At 37.8% G+C, this 20,712-nt stretch overlaps 2 protein-coding genes across 2 annotated transcripts; one reads left to right on the top strand and one right to left on the bottom strand.

Moving 5' to 3' along the window:
* Nucleotides 1-144: 144 nt before the first annotated feature.
* On the bottom strand, nucleotides 145-10,918 carry LOC144628610 (ubiquitin-associated domain-containing protein 1-like). Its single transcript, XM_078486744.1, has 11 exons — nucleotides 10,511-10,918; nucleotides 10,377-10,432; nucleotides 9,104-9,223; nucleotides 7,221-7,314; nucleotides 6,978-7,012; nucleotides 4,617-4,687; nucleotides 3,850-3,982; nucleotides 3,358-3,444; nucleotides 2,754-2,821; nucleotides 2,588-2,658; nucleotides 145-1,936 (listed from the first exon to the last, which is right to left on the bottom strand). Exons 1-11 carry the CDS (start codon nucleotides 10,761-10,763, stop codon nucleotides 1,824-1,826), a joined length of 1,101 nt encoding a protein of 366 aa, XP_078342870.1. The 5' UTR covers nucleotides 10,764-10,918; the 3' UTR covers nucleotides 145-1,823.
* A 49-nt stretch (nucleotides 10,919-10,967) lies between these two features.
* Nucleotides 10,968-18,880, top strand: LOC144628616 (calcium channel flower homolog). The gene is made up of 5 exons (XM_078486756.1): nucleotides 10,968-11,199; nucleotides 13,798-13,870; nucleotides 14,272-14,400; nucleotides 14,775-14,882; nucleotides 15,832-18,880. The coding sequence occupies exons 1-5, from the start codon at nucleotides 11,118-11,120 to the stop codon at nucleotides 15,935-15,937; spliced, it is 498 nt and encodes a 165-aa protein (XP_078342882.1). The 5' UTR covers nucleotides 10,968-11,117; the 3' UTR covers nucleotides 15,938-18,880.
* The last annotated feature ends 1,832 nt before the right edge of the window (nucleotides 18,881-20,712 follow it).

Here is a 20,712-nt window from a genome sequence, read left to right as displayed (position 1 = left end):
TTCTTTAAAAAAAAAAACCCTGATAAGGCACCGATTGCCTGACTATGGTTGCGTCTGTTATCTTATTTTATGGAGTTATTAACGGGGTATTAAAATTTCATTGGGAAGGCCAGACGGTAAAAACAGCATTCAATACAACAGAGGTCGGTTTGTATGGTTTATTTTCAGCATATCCGGGCATCAAATATAATAGCATCACCTTAAGAATACTTGAAAATTCCCAGCTCTATCACAAATAAAACAACCTATCAATGCCGGCGGTTTGATTCTAGAGTCGGGTAATGGTCTAACCACAAAGTTATTCTTTCACCCATGCAAAAACCGTACATTTGACTCGTTATCAAAATAAGGAAAACGACCCATCAATTCGAGGATACACTATTTCCAAACCAAAAATACGTATAAATATACAAAAAATAGTTCATATCGTTTACCTTGGTTGGCACAAAAAAATGGGCACAAAAGAAATAGTAGAAAGCTTTGCCCTTTTCAAAACAGTTTCAAGAAGATCAGATCTTCTTTATTTCTAGCTTCTTTTAGCCTGCGTAGCAAGCGTACCCGCTTCTTGGGCGCGCGAAAATTGAGGGTGTTTCTTGCCCTCGCCTCAATTTTCGCGCGGCTACAATGTGGAAAACCCTTTACTGGTATGGGAAACGCTTGCCACTCAGGCTCAGCTTATTTTTTTGTTATAACTTTGATCCATAAAAAATGTTCTCAAAAAAGGAAAAGCATGTAAAAAAGACACCGTTCCAGTCACCTTGAAAAATCTTAAAAAACGCATTGTTCGTTTGAAAACCTCCTTCCATCAATTTTTTTCCAATCAATTTATTATTCCTACTCCCCTCTTTTCCCAAGAGCCATTCTCGTGACATTACAAGTTTAACCGGTTTTTTTCCAGTGCTACCTGCTCAAAATTAAACCCACAAGCTGCCAAACGGACACAACACTTACGGCCCAAATATTTACATGAAATTAAGACAGCGTGTGAGAAAGGCGTGGTCATAGGCTACGAACACGAGGCTTCTATTTAACAACTAGACGGCGAGCTCGAGCCGTCTAATTATGTTAGCATAACCCACTGACCGATCTATTAAACTCAGAATATCGCTCAAATTGATTTATTGAAGGTTTTGATTGATAATATTCAGCGGAGACTAAGCGAGCGCTCCGAGAACTTTCTACGGATCGATAGTAGGCACCTGTGTAGCCAATCAGATTGCGCGATTACCAATAGTAGGTCAGTGTGGTTATGCTAATATCTGATAGTTGGCGAAGGGCGTGGGTTCATGGTCTTCATGTTCCTTATACCAAGTGTGAGTATCGTTTGAACAAATTGAGCCTGTAAATCTCGCATAACACGCCATAGACGCAGGTTAAAAGCGATGGCTAACGCTATGATATTTCAATGGTTTGTTTTTAGCAACCTTTTTGAGCTCGCATGGTATTTTCGCATGACACTGTTTCACACACTTGTAAGACCACTGAAAGATTTTCAGATCATTGCCATCCAATCAGAACACACCATGGCAAGCATGGCCGCCGAGAAATGATACATTATCTACGTTATGTCGCATAGCAACTTAACCGACCATAAATGAGCTTGGGCTCAGTTGACTGATCACAAATCGTATTCAGTCCCCGAAGGTATTTCTTCCCAGTCTTTCGACTCGTCACGCAATCCCTGTTCCCACTATGGCGTGACTAGCAAAAATCATGCTTCAACGAAATTTGCACCAATGACTTCCCAGTATCCCAGAAGGTAGAAATTGCTAAACCTACACTTATAAACGCACTATTTACAGTTTACGTAACACGATTCAATATCATCTAGCAAATCCCTGCACTATCCGGGAGACTTGAAGTAACACTGGTCCAGTTTCTGGGTCGTTGATGTAGAATGAGCTCGTTGATGGATTTTCAAGCATGTCTTCAAATGCTGAAAAGGAAACAAACCAAAAAAATTATATATCAAATACAGAAATTATGAAATAAATCCCATGAAAAGTGCGCGTGAAAGAATTAAAGAGGAAGACGACGTTGCCATTTTACAACAGCTTGCACATTTCAAAATGGTTCGAATCCCGTTGAAGCCTAAATTTTTCAGGCATTCAAGTAATTTGTTAGTATACTTCATAAAAAATCTACATGCATGCCAACTTGATGCCAATCATTACATACAAAAGATTTAGGTGCAACGAAAATTCACGGCTGTACAAAGCGTAACAAGCGAAAGAATTTACAGGTTGTAGGCAATGGCTACATGGACTGTACTACAGGGAAATCTAACTGAGTGCGGCAATGATAGTAACTCTGACCAATCACAAAGGGCACAGACAATCCAGTGAACCAATCAAAACTCGAAGCAAATACATGAAGCCGACGCGAAGCGCGGGAAAACGTGTGGTTGGACGAGAAAGTGGCGCGAGTCCGGCGCGAGATTTTTAAACCGATCATTAAGCGTAGTAATGCAATACCAAAGCAAAAACGAATTACTTTCGATGCTCAGGTGAAAACCGCTCTATTGACCAGCGCTACAAAGTTTAAATATGTATATTTATTTAGAAGCAGACTGTTTTGACATACGTACCTCCGAGGACTCGGGCGTTATTAAGACTTAATTGGACTAAAGGGTTCTCCATAATAGCTTGGTACAGTGGACTGCAGAAATATAGAAAGGAGCAATAACTTTAATAAGTACGTTAGAAAATAAAACTAACCAAAAAAAGTGAGGGAAAAACATGAAGTTTGCATACCTAGACTGGTCAAGGCCTTCATTGATATCTCCTATTCCTCCTTGTCTATCACCCAACAACCAATCACACTGCCATGCCAAGTTTATAGAAACAACAAAAAATTATCATTAGAAATAATATAACCAATTACAGTGTATACTAGAGCAGTTTCCAATTGAGTCTCGTAAAACCAAAACCAAAGTAATTACTCCGGCCAATCACAAAGGAGACAGACAATCCAGTGAGCCAATCAGCTCCAAGCAAATACATGTAGCTGGCACGAGGCGCGGGAAAACGTGCGCAAGCGAGTCACGATTGGTTTTGGTTTTACTTCTGATTGGCTGAGAAAGTGGCGCGAGATTTTTGAGCCAATCACTAAGCGTAGTAATGCAAAACCAAAGCAAACGCAATTTACTTTCGACACTCACGTGAAAACCGCTCTATTTATCAAAATCGTATTAATTACTGCTTAAGACGGCACAAATGAACCCCACAATGCTACGAAAAGCTTTCTAGTTTAAATATTTAGGTGAGAATTTCTATAATACCATTTGTACATGTATGTCGCCTACAAAGTGAAGAAATTGTGAGCCTCGTTTAAACATTATTAGAGCTTCAGACTCACAGCGGCTTCCTGGTTGTTTCCGGTTGATTTAAGTGCCATGAGAATTTCTTCCTCTTGAAAGCCCATCTCTTTCAAATTATTTACAGCCTGAAAAAAAAGAGGGAAAATGCCTTCATTACAATGAAAGCCATTGACGAAACACGCATCAATTCTCTTAACAACCTTTTCTTGATAAGTGTTACATTGATGGAAAAAAAAATAAAACCCTGAAGTTACAATCAGAAAATCTCTGCTTCTGCTGCTACACATAATATTGATTTGTGACTAAAACACGGTGCAAATGAAACACCTAACTTCATAATGTTTTAAGTATTTTTATATGCAACCATCCCCGGAGACCCAGGGCCAGTTAGGGTGAGGGGGGGGGGGGGGGATCGACTAAGAAAAGTGAAGAACGAAAACTTTTCTTTGCCGATTTTTTTTTCGCTCGTATAGACTTTCCGCCGTCCAAACTAACTGCCCCTGGGTCTCTGAGGATGATATGCAACTCACCCTCGGATTTGGAACAAACTCCTTTCTTTTTCTGCGAGTTCTACCAGCCCTGGCTCCAAGCACCAAAGGCTCATCAATATCAGCATCACTTTCATGCTGTAAAAGCCATTCCATGGCCAGCATTGGAGACATTCTGTAAATATATGAGGCAAATTATTACAATGTTTGTGAAAAAATGATATACATTTTTAAAGCCCCAGACACAGATCAACTGAAGATACGTGTACATGTAACTTTCATTTTTGCACCAAAATACCCCCTACAACTTTAAAACTGCAAATTTTCTGCCGACAATGGAATACAAGATAGAGGACATCACGATGTACATTAATTTTGTACATTTATACTGTTCCCTCCACTTGACCTCTTGGCTCTAAAATTAAGTAACCTGTGAAAGAAACTGGTTTGTTTCTTTGTGTGTTATTCCATGCTTCTGAGTTCTGGCAAGATTTTCAGTCACCCTGACACAGTCCGGGAACAAGTGCCAGTTGATGGCGACATCACTTCTTCGAGAAGTGACTGAGCCCGCAGTTTTTGTCCCAGAACTGAATTGTTAAGCAACAGCACGTATTTGTACTTGTGATTGCTTTCGGAGTACTCATGAACGCTCACTCTAGTTTTTGTTTGGATGAAATAATTTAGAAATTCTTTGAGTGCTTGAACGAAGATTTGCCAAAACCGGCACTTATTCCCCCGACTGGCAACTTGCATACTACAATTACAAATTACGATTGGATTGTTGTTCCATGGCCAAATGATTTGCTTACCTGTTCAAAACCAAAGCCTTCTTAGCTCTAGTTTCTTTGAAGCCCATATCTGTTAGCTGTTTGAGAATGGACTGAAAGAAGAATGGTGAAAACAGTATAAGGTAAGGAAAACAAAACATGCAGGAAATGTTGTAGGTGTTTTTTTCCTTAGCACATCAGTACTGCGTTGTGTTTTGGGCAAGACACTTTACTCTCCTCCAGTGCGTCTCTCCACCCAGGTGTATGAATGGGTACAGACGATTTACTGCTGGGAGGTAACCCTGCGATGGACTAACATCCCATCCACTGATCCAAGGGGGAGTAGAAATACTCCTAGTCGCTTCATGCTAAGGAAACTGGGATAAGCTCCAGCCTGATAGGCCACTAGGCTCATAAGCAGACTTTACCCCACCTTACATCATTATTAAGGTGTTTGGAGAAAATTATGTACCATTTTCTGCTTTGAACTTTAACAGGAGGGGGACGAAAGGGGGGGTCCGAAAACCCGGCCACAAAACCGCACAGAAATACGCTACAAAACCGCAAACTGCATCAAGTTTACCAAAATACCGGAACCGCAGTTTCAAATGACCAACAACGGTAGATAAGACTGGATCTGATCTGAAATGTCATCAAGTCAACGTATCATTGGATAAAACAGTTAAGACGGAATCCACTAGGAAGTCGAGTAATATTTATTAAAGTTGGACAAAAATCAATTTCCAGAATAATTTAAATCCTATTGCGTTATTTCCTACCCTTAATAAAAGGTAAAGATGTAAGTAATCATCCGTGATAACACCAACAACAATTTCTTATCAGAGTCTGAGAAAATGAATTTCAAAGTTCACAAGGTATAGGAAAAATCTCACGTGTAGCCATTTTGTAAATTCGTCTTAAGCGATTCAGTGGAATTCAGCGGAACTTCAAAATGTGTTTTCGATGTGTGGTGTTGTTAGAAAAGATTTCTTTTGATAACAACAATTTCTTATCAGAGTCTGAGAAAATGAATTTCAAAGTTCACAAGGTATAGGAAAAATCTCACGTGTAGCCATTTTGTAAATTCGTCTTAAGCGATTCAGTGGAATTCAGCGGAACTTCAAAATGTGTTTTCGATGTGTGGTGTTGTTAGAAAAGATTTCTTTTGATAAGATATTTGAAGCAGTAACAAAAAAGTTTGCAATAAGGTGGAAATAATTCTGGTACAACAATTTCTTATCCGAGTCTGAGAAAATGATATTTAAAGTTCACAAGCTATGGGCAAAAGCTTACATCTTTTAAGCGATTCAGTGGAATTCAGCGGAACTTCAAAATGTGTTTTCAATGTGTGGTGTTGTTAGAAAAGATTTCTTTCGATAAGATATTTGAAGCAGTAACACAAAAGCTTGCAATCAGGTGTAAATAGTTTTGGTACATAATTTTGTCCAATAACTACTCAAAGTCCTGGCGGATTTCCTCTTAAACACATTAAGTATTAACTGGAAGAGGCTGCAATTACAAACCACAGGACAAGTTTGGCTAATAACGAACCCTAATTGTGTAAGCTGATACGCAAAACACTTGGCTCAAGCTTGTTTAACTAAAGCAAAAAAACTGAATGTGAAAGGATCTAGTGGAAACATAAGAAAATCATATTACCGCAGACAATTTTCTCACCGACTACCGCGACCTAAAACTTGTAACAACCCTGCACCGCAAAGTCTTGTAAAACCGCAATACCGCAGGTTAAAATAAAAATTACCGCAAAACCGCACGAAAAATAACGCAAAACCGCATCACCGCAAACCCTTACGCCCCCCTCTAACAGTACATAGTACTGTACAAAAAACTCTTGTTAGAGCTGTCTTTGCTTGTCTCAAGTTATCATATCCATATTTACAAGACAATGAAAAATGAAAATCAAGCTGGTTTGAAAAGTTTTGAACCAAAGATAAACAATACCGTAGTTAACCCTCGGACATAGAAGGCACCCCCAGCGCAGGCAGGTCTTGCCAAAAATCATCATTTTTAACATTTTTCTTTATTTTTTCCAGTTTTCTGACACAGAATTGTATGATTTGTTGCATCAATGTTCTTTATTTTCTGCTTTTCTAAGAAAATGGTGAAATCCAAGATGGCAGATCAAAGATGGCAGCTCTAATAACATCATATGAAAAAAAATTATGTCATCTTGAAGAGTAAACTATGGGCTTTCTACTCAGTGCAAAATAATTTTGCTGCCCCCTAACAGGACCAAAACTCTGGGGAGGGGCTCCACTTACCCCCTCCACCCCCCTTGTACAATGGTGGGGGTATGAAATTGTTTGTACATCCGAGGGTTAAACCACAACATTTATTTTACATTCATTTCACAATTAGTAAAAACAAACAGCTAATACTTACAGGATCAACATTTGGCTGAACATCTTCTTCCTGACCTAAAAAAACAGCAAGCAATAAATTCACTGTTAAAGCTTAAACTCATGGTACATGTGCAATAATGAATTGGGATCTTCTTTCTCACAAACTCCTGCTAATGCACATATCTAATTAGTTAACCTGTCAACTTTACGCTAACAATAAATGGGGCAAACATCCCAGTTAAATGCTAGTGAGATCTGCTTGCAAAATGACACAAAAACATACCTGAATTGTCAGATTCTTTTTCTGCATGCACGGATTGTAACAGAATTGAAGAGTCAATCAAGGAGATAAGTATCCTTCTAAGTTCTGAATTAAACTAAAAACAAAATATATAAAATGTAAATGATTAAAATTATAACTTTATATGGTAGACAGCTACTACTGGTGTCCCAGTAATTTACATTGTGGCCCTTGGATATATAAACAAATATTGGAAATTAACAGAAACTTGTTAAATACCATAAAATCCAGTTAAAAGCCCTGGGTTTATACAACTTTGTAAGGGGTTTTGGCTGGTCTTATAAACAGAGGGGCTTATATCCGGGGGCTTATAAGCGGAATAAAAAAAGTTTTGAAATGAGCCACAGTACTGTTGATCAAGATACCTTTTTAAGTTAAAAAGTCATTATTAATAAAGCAACATTTAGCCCTGTTCAGCACTCTCATCCAGCAGAGGCGGGCTTAAATCTGGGATGGCTTGAAATTGGATGTATTGTTAGAAGAAAAGACCAAATTTCACTGGTTAGGCAGTTTATATTTGTTGACATAATATAAGAAATTCTGAATGGAATGATAAAAGTAACTTCACATCCAGTGTAAATATGATTCTCTAAAAAAAGCCAAAGAACCCAGCAACAAAATAGTTTATGAACTGAATGACAAATTAAAGTATTTGTGAATCAAGCAACAAAAATAATTTTGAGCTGGGTGACAAAAATAACTCTGAGTCCTGGGGGAAAAATAATGGTAACATCAAGTTCCAGACACCACAACCTATCCTACCAACTTACTCCAAGATACATTTTAGATAAACTCACAAAGTTTGGCAGTATTTGGTTGAATCTTGAAAAAGTTATAAGCGTTCAAATTCAGCGTGGGCACTTCCCCTCTGGTCTGGATAGGGTTAAGGTGGCTGAACACGGGTTTTTTTGCAATCTTTGGAGTACCTATCCTTTATTTACTTTCACCCCCAAACTGTTGCAGCTAACTAGCTCAAAACTGGCAGGTTACAAGATAAGCTATGGCATTTGTAAATTTTGTGTGCAGCTTTGGACCATGCTGACTCACATCAGCACTGAATCCAAAAAGCGCATGGAAACTGTGTTCAGCCACCTTAACCAAGTGACAGCTAGAACAACTTTGATCTTGGAAAGCAAAAAGAAATCCAAATTGACTCTGAACCAAGTAATTTGTGCTAACCATTTTTGCCTGGCCAAGAAATAAACAGAGTTGATGTGTTTTGCTCTAAACTCATTCACTAATTTGTTAAATATAACTATTTATTGTGGTTGAAATCTTTATACAGCATTTGTGAATAATAGCTTCCATATAAGACTGTCAGAAGAGTGTCAGCAAACAGTTTGCCAGGTGTCAGCCAACCAACTTTCTTTTTTTTTAAATTGCAACACACAAAAAGTTTTGGGAGCTGTTCTTCACTGTTCCCCATGCCACTATCGAATAAGGCCCGGGCCAAACGTCGAACTTCACATGAAACAAATTAAATTGAGCAAATTCTTTATAAGTTTGATGTTTGACTCAGTTGAGTTTGTTCGACTGAATTAAGAGCAACCAACACATTCTATCTGTCTGCTTCAGACGGATAGAACGTGTAAAGATTGACTGTGGGACAAACGTCGATCTTTTCATGAAACAAACTTAATAAATAAATTTTAAATTTGTATGTTAATGTATTTTTAGCCACAAAATACTCGTTCTTGCTGCTCTCAATTTGGTTCGAGAGTCTGTTTGATGAATTGTGCTCTGCCTTTGACACAACGGCCAAGATTAACCTTTTTGGGTCGACCAAAACTGCAATTTAGTTCGTCTCATGTGGAGTTTGATGTTTGGCCTGGGCCTAATTTACATTTCATTCTTAATGTACTTACATCTAAAGTAAGTGGGGACAAGCTGGCTGAAGGCTCCTTCACCTTTCCTGCAGTGAGCTTAGCAGTAAGTTTCTTGACAGTTTTAAGGTCAGGTACTTGATAACTGTTATTTTTACATTCCTGTGTGGTTTTGGAAAAAAACAACAAATAGCACATTTATTCAGTGTATTACATGTAACTTGGATGTTTTCTTGTTGAATGTGTATAAAAGAGTAACATATACAATGAGATATATATTAAATATCTAAGGCTGGAAAAATTGTCAGGAGATAATTAGGTTAATGTATAACTTAAACATCAGAAATTGTGAACAAAGAAATATGACATGAACATGTATAAGATATAAATATGAATTTGTTTGACAACTAATAGATTTGATGGCGATGCCTCCAATTTTGATACCAATATCGAATAATTAAATCAAAACGAGGAATGAAATGCTTTATGTAAACAAAATTGAATGATGAGAAAATGATCAAAGGCTCTTCGAGCCCTCGTTTGGGGGCGCCTTTTCTAAGTGTCAATAGTCATCTCATTTTTTTGCTTGGTCGGTTGTTCGTGCTCTCGGTGCGCTTTCCCTCGGTGGTCCTTTGTCCTTGTTTGTTTGCCTTCGTGGCGGTCGGTCCCCGGTCCGTCGCGGCGCGCGTGCGGGGTGGTGGCGGCGTCCCTTTTCACCACCCCCTCGGGGTCGGTCGTTCGTCCTGGTCCTGTGTTCGGCTCCTTGTGGTCTTTTCTCCGTGTCCTGTCCTGCGGTGTGGTGTGGCGTTTGGGCGTCTGGGTGCGCTCCCGCTCGGCGGATGACGTGCACGAAGTGCCGGCGCATGTGTGTGTAAGCGCGGTAACTGCATGTGCGCTGCTTCGTACATCTCACTTCTTTCGTTTGTGTTTCTTGTGTGGGTCATTGTGGTGCTCTCGGCTGTGGCTTCTTTCTCTTTCCCGGGATGTGTATTGATCCTCTTTCGTTTGTTTTGTTTCACTTTCCCGGGGCCCTGGGAATGGGTTATGGATAATTTGTTGGACATGTGCTGAATGGCGTTTTAACCTCTTCAGCACGTTGTGTATGCGGTATCGTGGAGTGGGAAACACGTCACTTCAGTGTATACTACCTATTACCATTCGGTAACTAGATAAGTTTTGGTTCCACTGAACTCAAGCTAATTGTTAGAACGTAATATTTCGCTCCTTGGGATCCTTAAAGTAATAAAAAATTCCAGAATAATTTCCCCTGCTAACATGCTTTAAATTAAATAAAAATATTTCAGACAACACTTACTTTTTCAGCGATATCACAACTCGAATTGTGACGTTTTTTGAAGAGAATTAATTCGTCTGGAAAAGAAAACAACATTAGAGTGAGGGCCTGGGGCAATGAAAATGTAATCAGACGACCTAACATAAAACACTCACCATTTTCTTGAACATTTTCTTCCTCTAGGGTTTTCTCGTCGATTAATTCGCGATTAGATTTAGCAAGAATGAGCTTATAGAAGGGAGATTCCTTCGAATATTCGCCTCCAAGAGTTTTGTCCTTCACTGAATTAACTGTGTCTCTTAAACTAACTGTAAGATTGCTTTCCTTCCCAGACGAGGTAGTAATTTTTATACAGATCAGAGGGACAGATCCACGAGATGTTAACTTCTGAAGTTCAAATTCCCTCATCTTTCTCCGTTGTTTTTCATCTCCAAATTTTTTGCAAAACAAGACTTCGTGACACAAAGTTGACGTTCATGCGCAAATATGAACCAAATTTCTGCGGCCGCTGCGCATCTCTCGCCGATTATAAACGAGAGTGAAAGTTATGACCAAATATGGAAACTATCGTAACGTAAAAAGTTCGGTGAATGCTCGGGATTTCCGAGCTTGTCCGACTCTATTATCCACGCAGTCATTATTTCACGCGTTTTACAGTATTATGGAAATCAGCTGAATGAAAGTGAATCCTTGAAGAATGTGAATTGAAATCACTGGATCATAATATTATTCTGTTATTGAAATAGATTTTCTGTTTGAAGGATGGCAGATGACACAAATAGCGGTGGTGTTCCGAAAGGATTGAGGCTTGTCGTGCGATTTTGGGGCGCCGTGTCTGGTCTATGTGAGTGCTAGCTGCTGTTTGAATATTTGATCTTTCAGGATCACGGATTTTTTTTCTGTCAAAAATATATAAAGTGAAAGATTTATTATTATTGTTTGATCACGTTAAGGTCATGGGTATGCGAGTATTGTGGCTTCTTCTATTTATACAGCCTTATGCCATTTATTTGAGTCAACCGGCACCGAAAAAAATTTTTATGTCCGCGTTCGTCAGTGAAACCGACCGGCTAAGTACATTGTCAGTGATTGTCTAGTTCTTTGTTTATTTTTTGCCCTCTCGTCCTTTCGTGTTCTGGCTTAAATTTAGAGTCAACAACGATATCTTCAGCCTCTGTTTGCCTCTAAATAAAATGCTAGAGGGCATTTTCTAATAAAATTTTAAGACTTTGAGAATCGCGACTTGGAAAAGCTGTAATCTGAGGTGTAAGAAAGCTAAATGCAGGAAAATCTGCAATTGAATTTAACAACTTGCGATGAATACAAAGGGTGACTAAATGAATTGAACATAACAAAAGTGTTTTTGAATTTCGTCAATAGCGTATAAATTTGGAACTAAATGTCGTTTATGCATGTATAATATATTGAGAAAATTTAAAATGTTCATGGTTATAAGATAACATATACAAAGTTTCCACCAGAGGTTGAAGTAGATGCCAGTATTTTTGTCTATTTACCTTACTGAAATGAAGTATTTATTACCGGAAAGGAGCATAAATCTATTCTGAAACTGCAAACATGAAGTAGAAATAAAATTTGAATTACAATTGAAAATTACATATAAACTGTAGCTTTCAATGGTGCTGTCATGTTTTATTACTTTGTTATCGTCTGGTGCTCATGAATGAAGATACGTTCAACAATTTATTTCAATTTAATTTTGTGAATGGTCTTAGACCCAGTTCAGTCATTGAATTTTCATGTAAATGTACCAAAAATTATCTAAACTTCAGATAGGCAAAATTGTGTAGTAAAAGATTTGCATAACATTATATTTTTTGGTATTAATTGTATTAGTATGGATGTTAAATTATAATTTTTTGAGTCTTATCTTGTTTCTATGGAGATAAAAATCACCCTTTTACAGGGATATAAAGAGGATAAGACATGGTTGCATGGGGATATAAAATTTACCTTTGAGTGTTCAAATTGATATCTCATGCACACGAGTGAGTGCAGCGAACGAGTGAGAACATGAGAAGATATATTCTATATCTCCAAGCAACCATGTATTATTTTGTTTTTGACGATTTTCCTAAAATTTCCAACGATTTTCCAAAAATTTCCGACAATTTCTGAAGACTTTCAAAATGTTGTCCGAAGGTCATACGAATGTCATACAAACATTCTCCAAGGAAGATCCGAAGCTGCTTCGACTTAATATCAATAAACTCTGGCTCATTGAGGATTGAAACATGGCAAACTCTGCAAGCTGATTGGTCAAAAATGATATCACACATGTGTGGATATCATTTTTATCCACACATGTGTGATACCATTTTCATACCACTGCAGTTAATATAATGAGAATTCTTCTGTTACCTCACAATATGGGAGACGTGGTGGCCCAATGATTAGCATGCTGGACCCCAGATCAAGCCGCCTGGGTTTGAGCCCTGGCTGAGATCATTGTGTTGTTTTCGTGGACAAATCACATTACTCTCATAGTGCCTCTCTCCACCCAGGTAACCCTGCGATGGACTAGCATCCCATCCAGGGGGAAGTAGAAATACTCCTAGTCGCTTAATGCTAAGGAAACTAGGATAAGCTCTGGCGGTATGGGCCACATGGCTCCACACAGACTTAACCTTACCTCACAATACACTAGCTGAACCTCTATGCTACCTCACTAAACTGAACCTCTGTACTAAACTGCATATAATTATATGCAAACTCTCTGGATACCGCCTGAATTTCCTGGTCTCCTTTGCAGGTCACTAAATCTTTTGGATTTAATGGAAAGTGCTTGAAATATGTGCTTTCACATCTATTTTATTCGATTTTGGGGAAATATTTCATGCATTTTTGTTGTTGAAGCAGCAGATCTCTAATGGTATTACTCCACTGCTGGTGTTAAGACCCGGGGTGGGGGGGGGGTACTTGGGTAAATTTTTGTTGGGTATGTGCCGCTGGCCTCTCAGAAACCCTACCCCATTATAGTCATATTCTATGGCCAATAATAGACCCCATCTTAGTCACTTTTGGGTAAATTTAATTTTTACGACCCCAACTTAGTCACTTTCTGGGAGCTGTTTGTCAAATATTGAACAACAGCAATAAATACGGTAACATTTTTTTCGGCGAATATTTCCGTTCATAAATCACAACTTACCAGATTTTCTTACTCTCAAAATCCCGGAAAAGTGTGACCCCATTCTAGTCACCCTATAAAAAATGCTTGAAATGGCGACCCCATTATAGTCAGTCCAGTCGTGAAAATGCGACCCCATCCAGCGGCACATCCCCATTAGCCCATTTATAGGAAGTGCCCCCCGCCCCCGGGTGTTAAGAAGAGATACCTTTATGCAAAATTGGTGATCTTTCAATAGGTTGTTCATAAATTTATTACTGAGTCATAATTTATTTTGTTGTTGTCTTGTAGGCTCTACAGCCCTTGGTTTCTTTGTTCTTTTTACACTCTCAGCAACATGTTTAGGAATGGGAATATATATGGTGTAAGTTACTTGTATTGTGAAAATTACTATATTTTTTTATTACCATACATGTAAATTGAAGGTATAAAACAAGCGGACAAACAAGTGTCAATATTACCACTGTTGCTCATCCAACCATGGCCACCAAAGCAAATTCTTCACAAATTGACCAATAATGTTTGCATGTTAAATCAATCAAAATGGTCAAAAAATTATTGCTTCTGTAGCATCCAGCTGGTTTAGATCAATTATTTGTGAGAAATTTGTTGTTGAGCATACAGTACATTGGTTTTCATTTTCTATTTTGCACAGATTTTGTCATGTAGCCATGGTTGGAGTAGTCTCACAGTAATGCTTGGCTGTGTCATGTATGTTAAATAAAAAGGGCTAAGTTGATGGTATTTGTCATTAACACTTTTCAGATTGATGGGTGTGCTTATCTTGGGTTTTGAGGCTCCTGTGTGCTGTCAGTATGTACCAGCTCTTGTGAAAATGAGTAACTGGATTGACGCTCACTTTAGATTCTGGATGAGAGGAAGCTTGTATTTTGTGTAAGTGATTATGACAATTTTATTCTTTGTAATAACAATTTTGATAACTTTTAATCCAAGACATCATTTTTATTCCCACTGTATTTTAAAAGTCAGAATATGCCGGTAGGAGCTTGATTTCCAGTGCACTATCTCTCTTGAGTTTTGTCTTCTGAGTATTGCCATAACATTTTGTTCTTGCTTTAACTGGCCACATGTACTGCATGTTGTGGTTTAATTTTTTCCCTATTTTAAGTTATTTTAAACCAGTTTCAGATAATGATAATCAATATAAGACAACAGAAACTAAAGATAAAACTGATCTGAAAACATAAAAAATACCTAGATGCACTATGGAAGTTAATTCTGTTTTGTTTGACTTGTACATTGTGTAGGATGGCTCTTCTTCCAATAATATTTTGCCTTGAAGTCTCCACATTTGTTGGTTGTGGCTCAGTCATGATCACGGCAGCCTTGTATGGTGTTCTAGCCATCGGAAAAAAGTAAGTGAATGGATAAAGTTTGAGAAGAGGAATATCTCTGCACCAATATTTCAGCTGCATGTTATACTGTACATTGAATTGAGTTTCGAATTTCTCTAACACTGTTATCACTGACACTTACATCTATACAGTAGAACCCCGGTAACTCGAACTCGGATAACTCGAACAACCCCGCTAACTCGAACTAAATTTCGTTCCCCTTGATCAAAATTTGGGTCAAATTTACCCCGATAACTCGAATCCCGGTTCTTGCAACTCACCATGGTTGCCCATTTATTAGAACAACAAAACAGATCACGTATTTGACAGCCTTTTTCCACTCTTATCATAAGAATTTATGATCGTGTTAGAGTTTCTGACAAGATAAGTTCAATTTGCACTGTAATGTATACTGAAGTGCTGTAAAATTAGTAAACTATCAATTATTAACTTGGCAAATTAAATATTCAATCTACCCCGATAACTCGAAACCCCGCTAACTCGAACGGTTTTTCGTTTCCCTTCAGAGTTCGAGTTACCGGGGTTCTACTGTATTTGCTTTCCAAGCCATTCAGTCAAAACTCTTTTTTTCAAAAAGAAAATGTTAGAGAATGTCCAATACCATTGAGTTGCCTATTCTGCCCTGTGATTGGTTAACTTTGTTTAGGTGGCCTAGGTGGCCTGTTGCTATGGTAACCACTAATGTTGAGAAAATAATCACAACTTGTCGACTAATGATTGGGCATTTGTTTCATACTATTACTGTAATAGGAACTAATAAAGAGTTGTAGTACTGACCCATCAAAGTATAAGGGCTGGAAAACACTGAAAACCGTTATCACCCACTTAAAGTGTTCTGTAAGACCAAACTCAATTTCATTAAGTGAACAAAGTTGTTTTTGCTCCAGAGAACTGTAATACTGATTATTATGGCATCCACTAGTTTAACAATGTGCAAATATTTTTCCAGGGGAGCTGATGCAAACAAGCCTGCTAATTCTGACGACATTGAGATGAAAACTAACTTAGTTGACAACAAAGGTGAACCAAATTATGGAGAAGAAACAGGACCTTGAAATGTACTCAAAGTTTGTGTATAAAATACACTCTATCTAGATATTTAAAGATTATAAGTTAATGATAAGGTTATTATGGAGAAGTTATCAGGAGAAAACCTGTGTTTGTCTGATTGGATGGATTGCAAGTATAGTTGGTTTACATTTATATAAGGCCATGTAACACAGTTGTGAAGTCATGTTACAATTCTATTTTCTACACTTGACGTAGAAACTGTACTTACAGAGCGTAACGCAAACAACTGAGTTATCTTGAGAGAACTTGAAAGTTTGTGTGAAACCTAGCTTAGGCAAGCATTTAATATGCCTACATGTACTTTTGGTCTGAATCAGTCTATGTCAATTAATATGAAGTAATTTCCTGTGAAATTTTATTTAAAAATGTTTCTGATGAGGTGCACACGTTACTGAAGGTCTAATTAGCAGTCATTTTCAAGGGAACTTGCCACACCCACTTCTATTTGTGTGGTGGGAGCAGTGTCACGGAATGCCCCTAGAAATGACTGTGTGGGGAGGATTGAGAGTGGTAACTCTAGCATCTTGAAAACAAATATTCTTTCAGTAATGATAGAAAGTTATTTAATTTTAAAAGGAAACCAAACCAATCCTAGAGTACCTCATATTTTGAAATAACTAACCCCACCAAGTGTGTCACACATAGTTTTATTAGCTAACACAGTCTCTGATAACGATGGCATCATCTTTTTGACTTAGGCACCACAAATGATAGCAACATGCACATTCTCATTTTCTGAAAAGAATGAATATGAAACCTGTTTCAACTGTCATAGCAGGGTCCTTTTCTTTCCTGCTCTGTTGAAACAGTGTCATTAAATACATCTTATCATGTTTCCTTGGTTAAGTGCTGAGGTACTTTCTGGTACTGGTATTTCAATCCCATATTTCCTTTTTTATAAACCAACTAGATAATAATACACTTCTAAGGGGTAAATGTAGGACAAATACCACCTAGGCTCATCTTATTCATTCTTTCTCTGAAGTGTGGACTTTGTAAGATACCTCAAATAAGCCCCCTCCCCTTAGAATTATCCTGAGGGGGTATATGTTTGAGGAGGCACTTAATCAAGGAAATGTGCCATCTTATATAAAATAACTAGATTAATTCTATGTTGTCGGCTATCCAAGCTAGATACAGATCACAAACAATATTGATCTTAAAAGCTTCCTCAAGCTTGATTTTCTCGGCATGCAACTTGAAATCAACCTTTACTTAATAAAAGGCTAATGTTTTGATACTGTTTTAAAGGTTGCAGTACAATATGTGCATACAGCACCATTGACTGCAGAAATGCATTATACATATGTAAAAACGATTAATGACGGGTTATTTAAGAACACTCTTATGGCCAGTTCTAGATTGACTTGAAAGCGTTAAGTTATTAATTTATTTTAATTTATTTACTGATAGAAGATTAAATTGTAATATAATTACAGATAAACAAATGTGATAACAAACCCATTCACACAAAAAAACATATTTAAGACCTGTTGACTTGTTAAACACAGTGTGAAATTGTTTTGTGTATTAACACGCCAGACTGAGGTTCATTGATTAAAGGCGATTTCCATTTGTCAGAACTGACCGGCCGGTCTGGTGGTTTTGAATGTGAAATGGGCCTTATCCACGAGATTTTCCGACCATAAGAATGTATAATATATATGTATAAATCAGGGCTCGAGACTAACGGTAGCCAACTAGCCAAAGGCTAGTAAAAATGCAGTTTTGGCTAGTAGGTTTTGGTCTTTCACTAGCCAAAATGGCTAGTGAAAAAATCAGGCATAAGTGGCAAGAAACCGCATTTATTAAAATCGTCTCTCAGAGAATATAACTAACAAGTAAACTGTTGACATTATAGAATGTGAAGCTTTAAACAATCTAGTTGACAAAAACGCATGTACATGTACATTTTTTATAGTGAAGAACAAAGCCCAATTTTGTAAGAAAAACATCATGAAGATTTAAGGAACATTTTACGGCTCAAGGTTTAAACATTATCGCATATTGTTTTCACCCTCCCCCCCCCCCCCCCCCCCCCCTTAAAAGAAGAAGAACTATGCTTAAAAATTGTGGCTAGTAGAAAATAAGTTTTGGCTAGTGAAATCAAAGCTGTCACTAGCCACTTGGCTAGTTAGCAAAAAAGTTAGTCTCGAGCCCTGGTATTGACTGAGTTGACAGGACAAATCTGATTAACAACGGAATTCTGTTCTCGAATATACCGGTCTAGCCGACCAGTTTTGACAACTAGAAAACGCCTTGATGATATGATGATATGGGTGCTTATATAGCGCATTTACAAAGCTCATGATCAATGCGCTTTACAATTCAAATCTATGGGCAGCAGGTGATTCAAACATTTCTTTGATGCACATGATAACAGATAAACGGCGGAATGTCTATTAAATCTTCTTCTATTAAATCGCCTTAAAACTTGCTCCTTTAACTATTACGGATTTTCGATAGGGCGGTTTTCACTTGAGTGTCGATAGTATTTCGCGTTTCTTTTGGTTCGCATTACTACTCTGGGTGATTGGTTTAAAAATCTCCCGCCACTTTCTCGGCCAATCAGAATAGAACCAAAACCAACTCGCTCGCGCCCGTTTTCCCGCGTTTCGTACAGGCCACGTGTATTTACTTTAATTTTCGTCCTATGTGGTTGGCCAGAGTGATTACCGTGGTTTTGATTTTCAATGACACTCAATGGAAAACTGCTATAATCAACAAAACCTTGGCTTAACTTGGTTTTACTAAATCTGTTTGTATTTTTGTGGATGGGATATAAATTCCACTATATTAAAGTTAACTTAAGAAACATCGACAGCACTAGGAATTTGAATATTTAACATTTCAATGAAAAGTTTTATTTTTAATCAATAAATTATGGTTTACGGTTAACTCTATTGTTTCTTTGTTCGTTGGGGATGTGTGGTTCTATTAAAACAGAAAGATGGAATTCGCCAGGACTTTGAGTAGTTATTGGACAAAATTATGTACCAAAATAATTTACACCTTATTGCAAGCTTTTGTGTTCCTGCTTCAAATATCTTATCAAAAGAAGTCTTTTCTAACAACACCAAACATCGAAAACCAATTTCGAAGTTCCACTGAATCGTAAGCTTTTGCCTATAGCTTGTGAACTTTGAATTTCATTTTCTCAGATTCTGATAAGAAATTGTTGTACCGAAATTATTCAAATCTTTTAGCAAACTTCTGTGGTACCGCTTCAAATATCTTTTCAAACGAAATATTTTAACAACACCATACAAAAACAAATTCCGTTCCACTGAATCGCTCAAAGACTATTTTACAAAATGGCTATATGTGAGATTGTGTCTTTCACCTCATGTGAACTTGAAATTCATTTTCTCAGATTCTGATAAGAAATTGTTGGTGTTATCACGGATAATAACTTACATCTTTACCTTTTATTAAGGGTAGGAAATAACGCAATAGGATTTAATATATTATTCTGGTACTCGATTTTTGTCCAACTTAAATAAATATTCGACTTCCAGGTGGATTCCGTCTAAAATTGTGTTTCTTGTTGCGTTTGTTTTGAAGCTTTTGTAACGGTAGATTTTGACTGTATTGAAGCGAAGGGGGACGGGCGAACTCTGGACTTGAGATAACGAGACAGCTGTGACGATACAAATGGGGCACTCGACTGCAAGGAAGAGGTGTTACACTAGCTCTTGGGTACCGGGATCTAACCACGTACTGGATGGACAGCAACAGCAACAACTCAGCTTGGGTCCAACAGCAGTTTATTCTAACTCAGTTTGTAATCGAAAAAAGCATAACAAGTGCGGTTGTCTGTATGCAATTTGTACATGCGTCTATTTTTAACCGAGTATAATAAGTGCGCTAACACCAAGATGTGAGAAGTAATTACAAGAACTCCAGAGCCTGGCGGAGAAAGTTTTAACTAAAATAACAGTTAGGTATAAATAAGATAGGGATCAGTGGCGGATCTAGGGGCCCCCACCTTATTTTAAAAACCTAAATCCTGATCTACTTTCGCTTGTCTCGAACGTGAAAGAGACTGCGTCACGTCTGAGATCAGTTTATTTTATAACTTTTTTCCATAATGTAATTTTTTTTGTAAATGTAATTTATTTATCCACGTGACACAGAAGAGCTCAGGAGCTCGTTAAGACGTGTACGTGCATCCAAGATCGAATTGGACTTTGGAGTGTTGGTTTTTGTGGAGGGAGGAAAACCGGAGAACCCGGAGAAAAACCCTCGGAGCAGGAACGAGAACCAACAACAAACTCAACCATATGGCACCGACCCGGGCCATATTGGTGGGAGGCGAGCACTCTCACCACTGTGCCACCCTTGCTCCCCAATATGAAACTTATTGTTTGAAAAAAAAATTACTTCCATGGATCATAGCCGTTATTGCCAGCAAATGTGTCTCTTGAGCGTTATAGTTTAAAGTTACGAGCAAACGAGATTAACTTTGAAAACTGGTCAGCCCAACATATTTCAAAATCCCATATTGCAATCCGTTTCAATCTTCTTAACTTTTGGCCATCTGTACTTTCTTTTGTATTTGCTGTGTTATTGAAATGGTCCTTCACTGCTTTAAACGGTTATTTTTTATATTTCACCGAATTTAATTGATGGTCATTTCCCAAGCCTAGTTTTGGCTAAAAATTTTGACACACCCCCTTTAAGAGGCCAATTTTTGCCTGTTTTTACGAAACACGTTTAGCTTACTACGGTTTGCACTGCATCTGACAGCCAGCCGTTT

The sequence above is a fragment of the Oculina patagonica genome, chromosome 1 (genome assembly GCF_052425735.1).
Source record: "Oculina patagonica isolate OP01 chromosome 1, crgOcupat, whole genome shotgun sequence".
Classification (NCBI taxonomy): domain Eukaryota; kingdom Metazoa; phylum Cnidaria; class Anthozoa; order Scleractinia; family Oculinidae; genus Oculina; species Oculina patagonica.
This window is presented reverse-complemented; position numbering and strand designations above follow the sequence as displayed.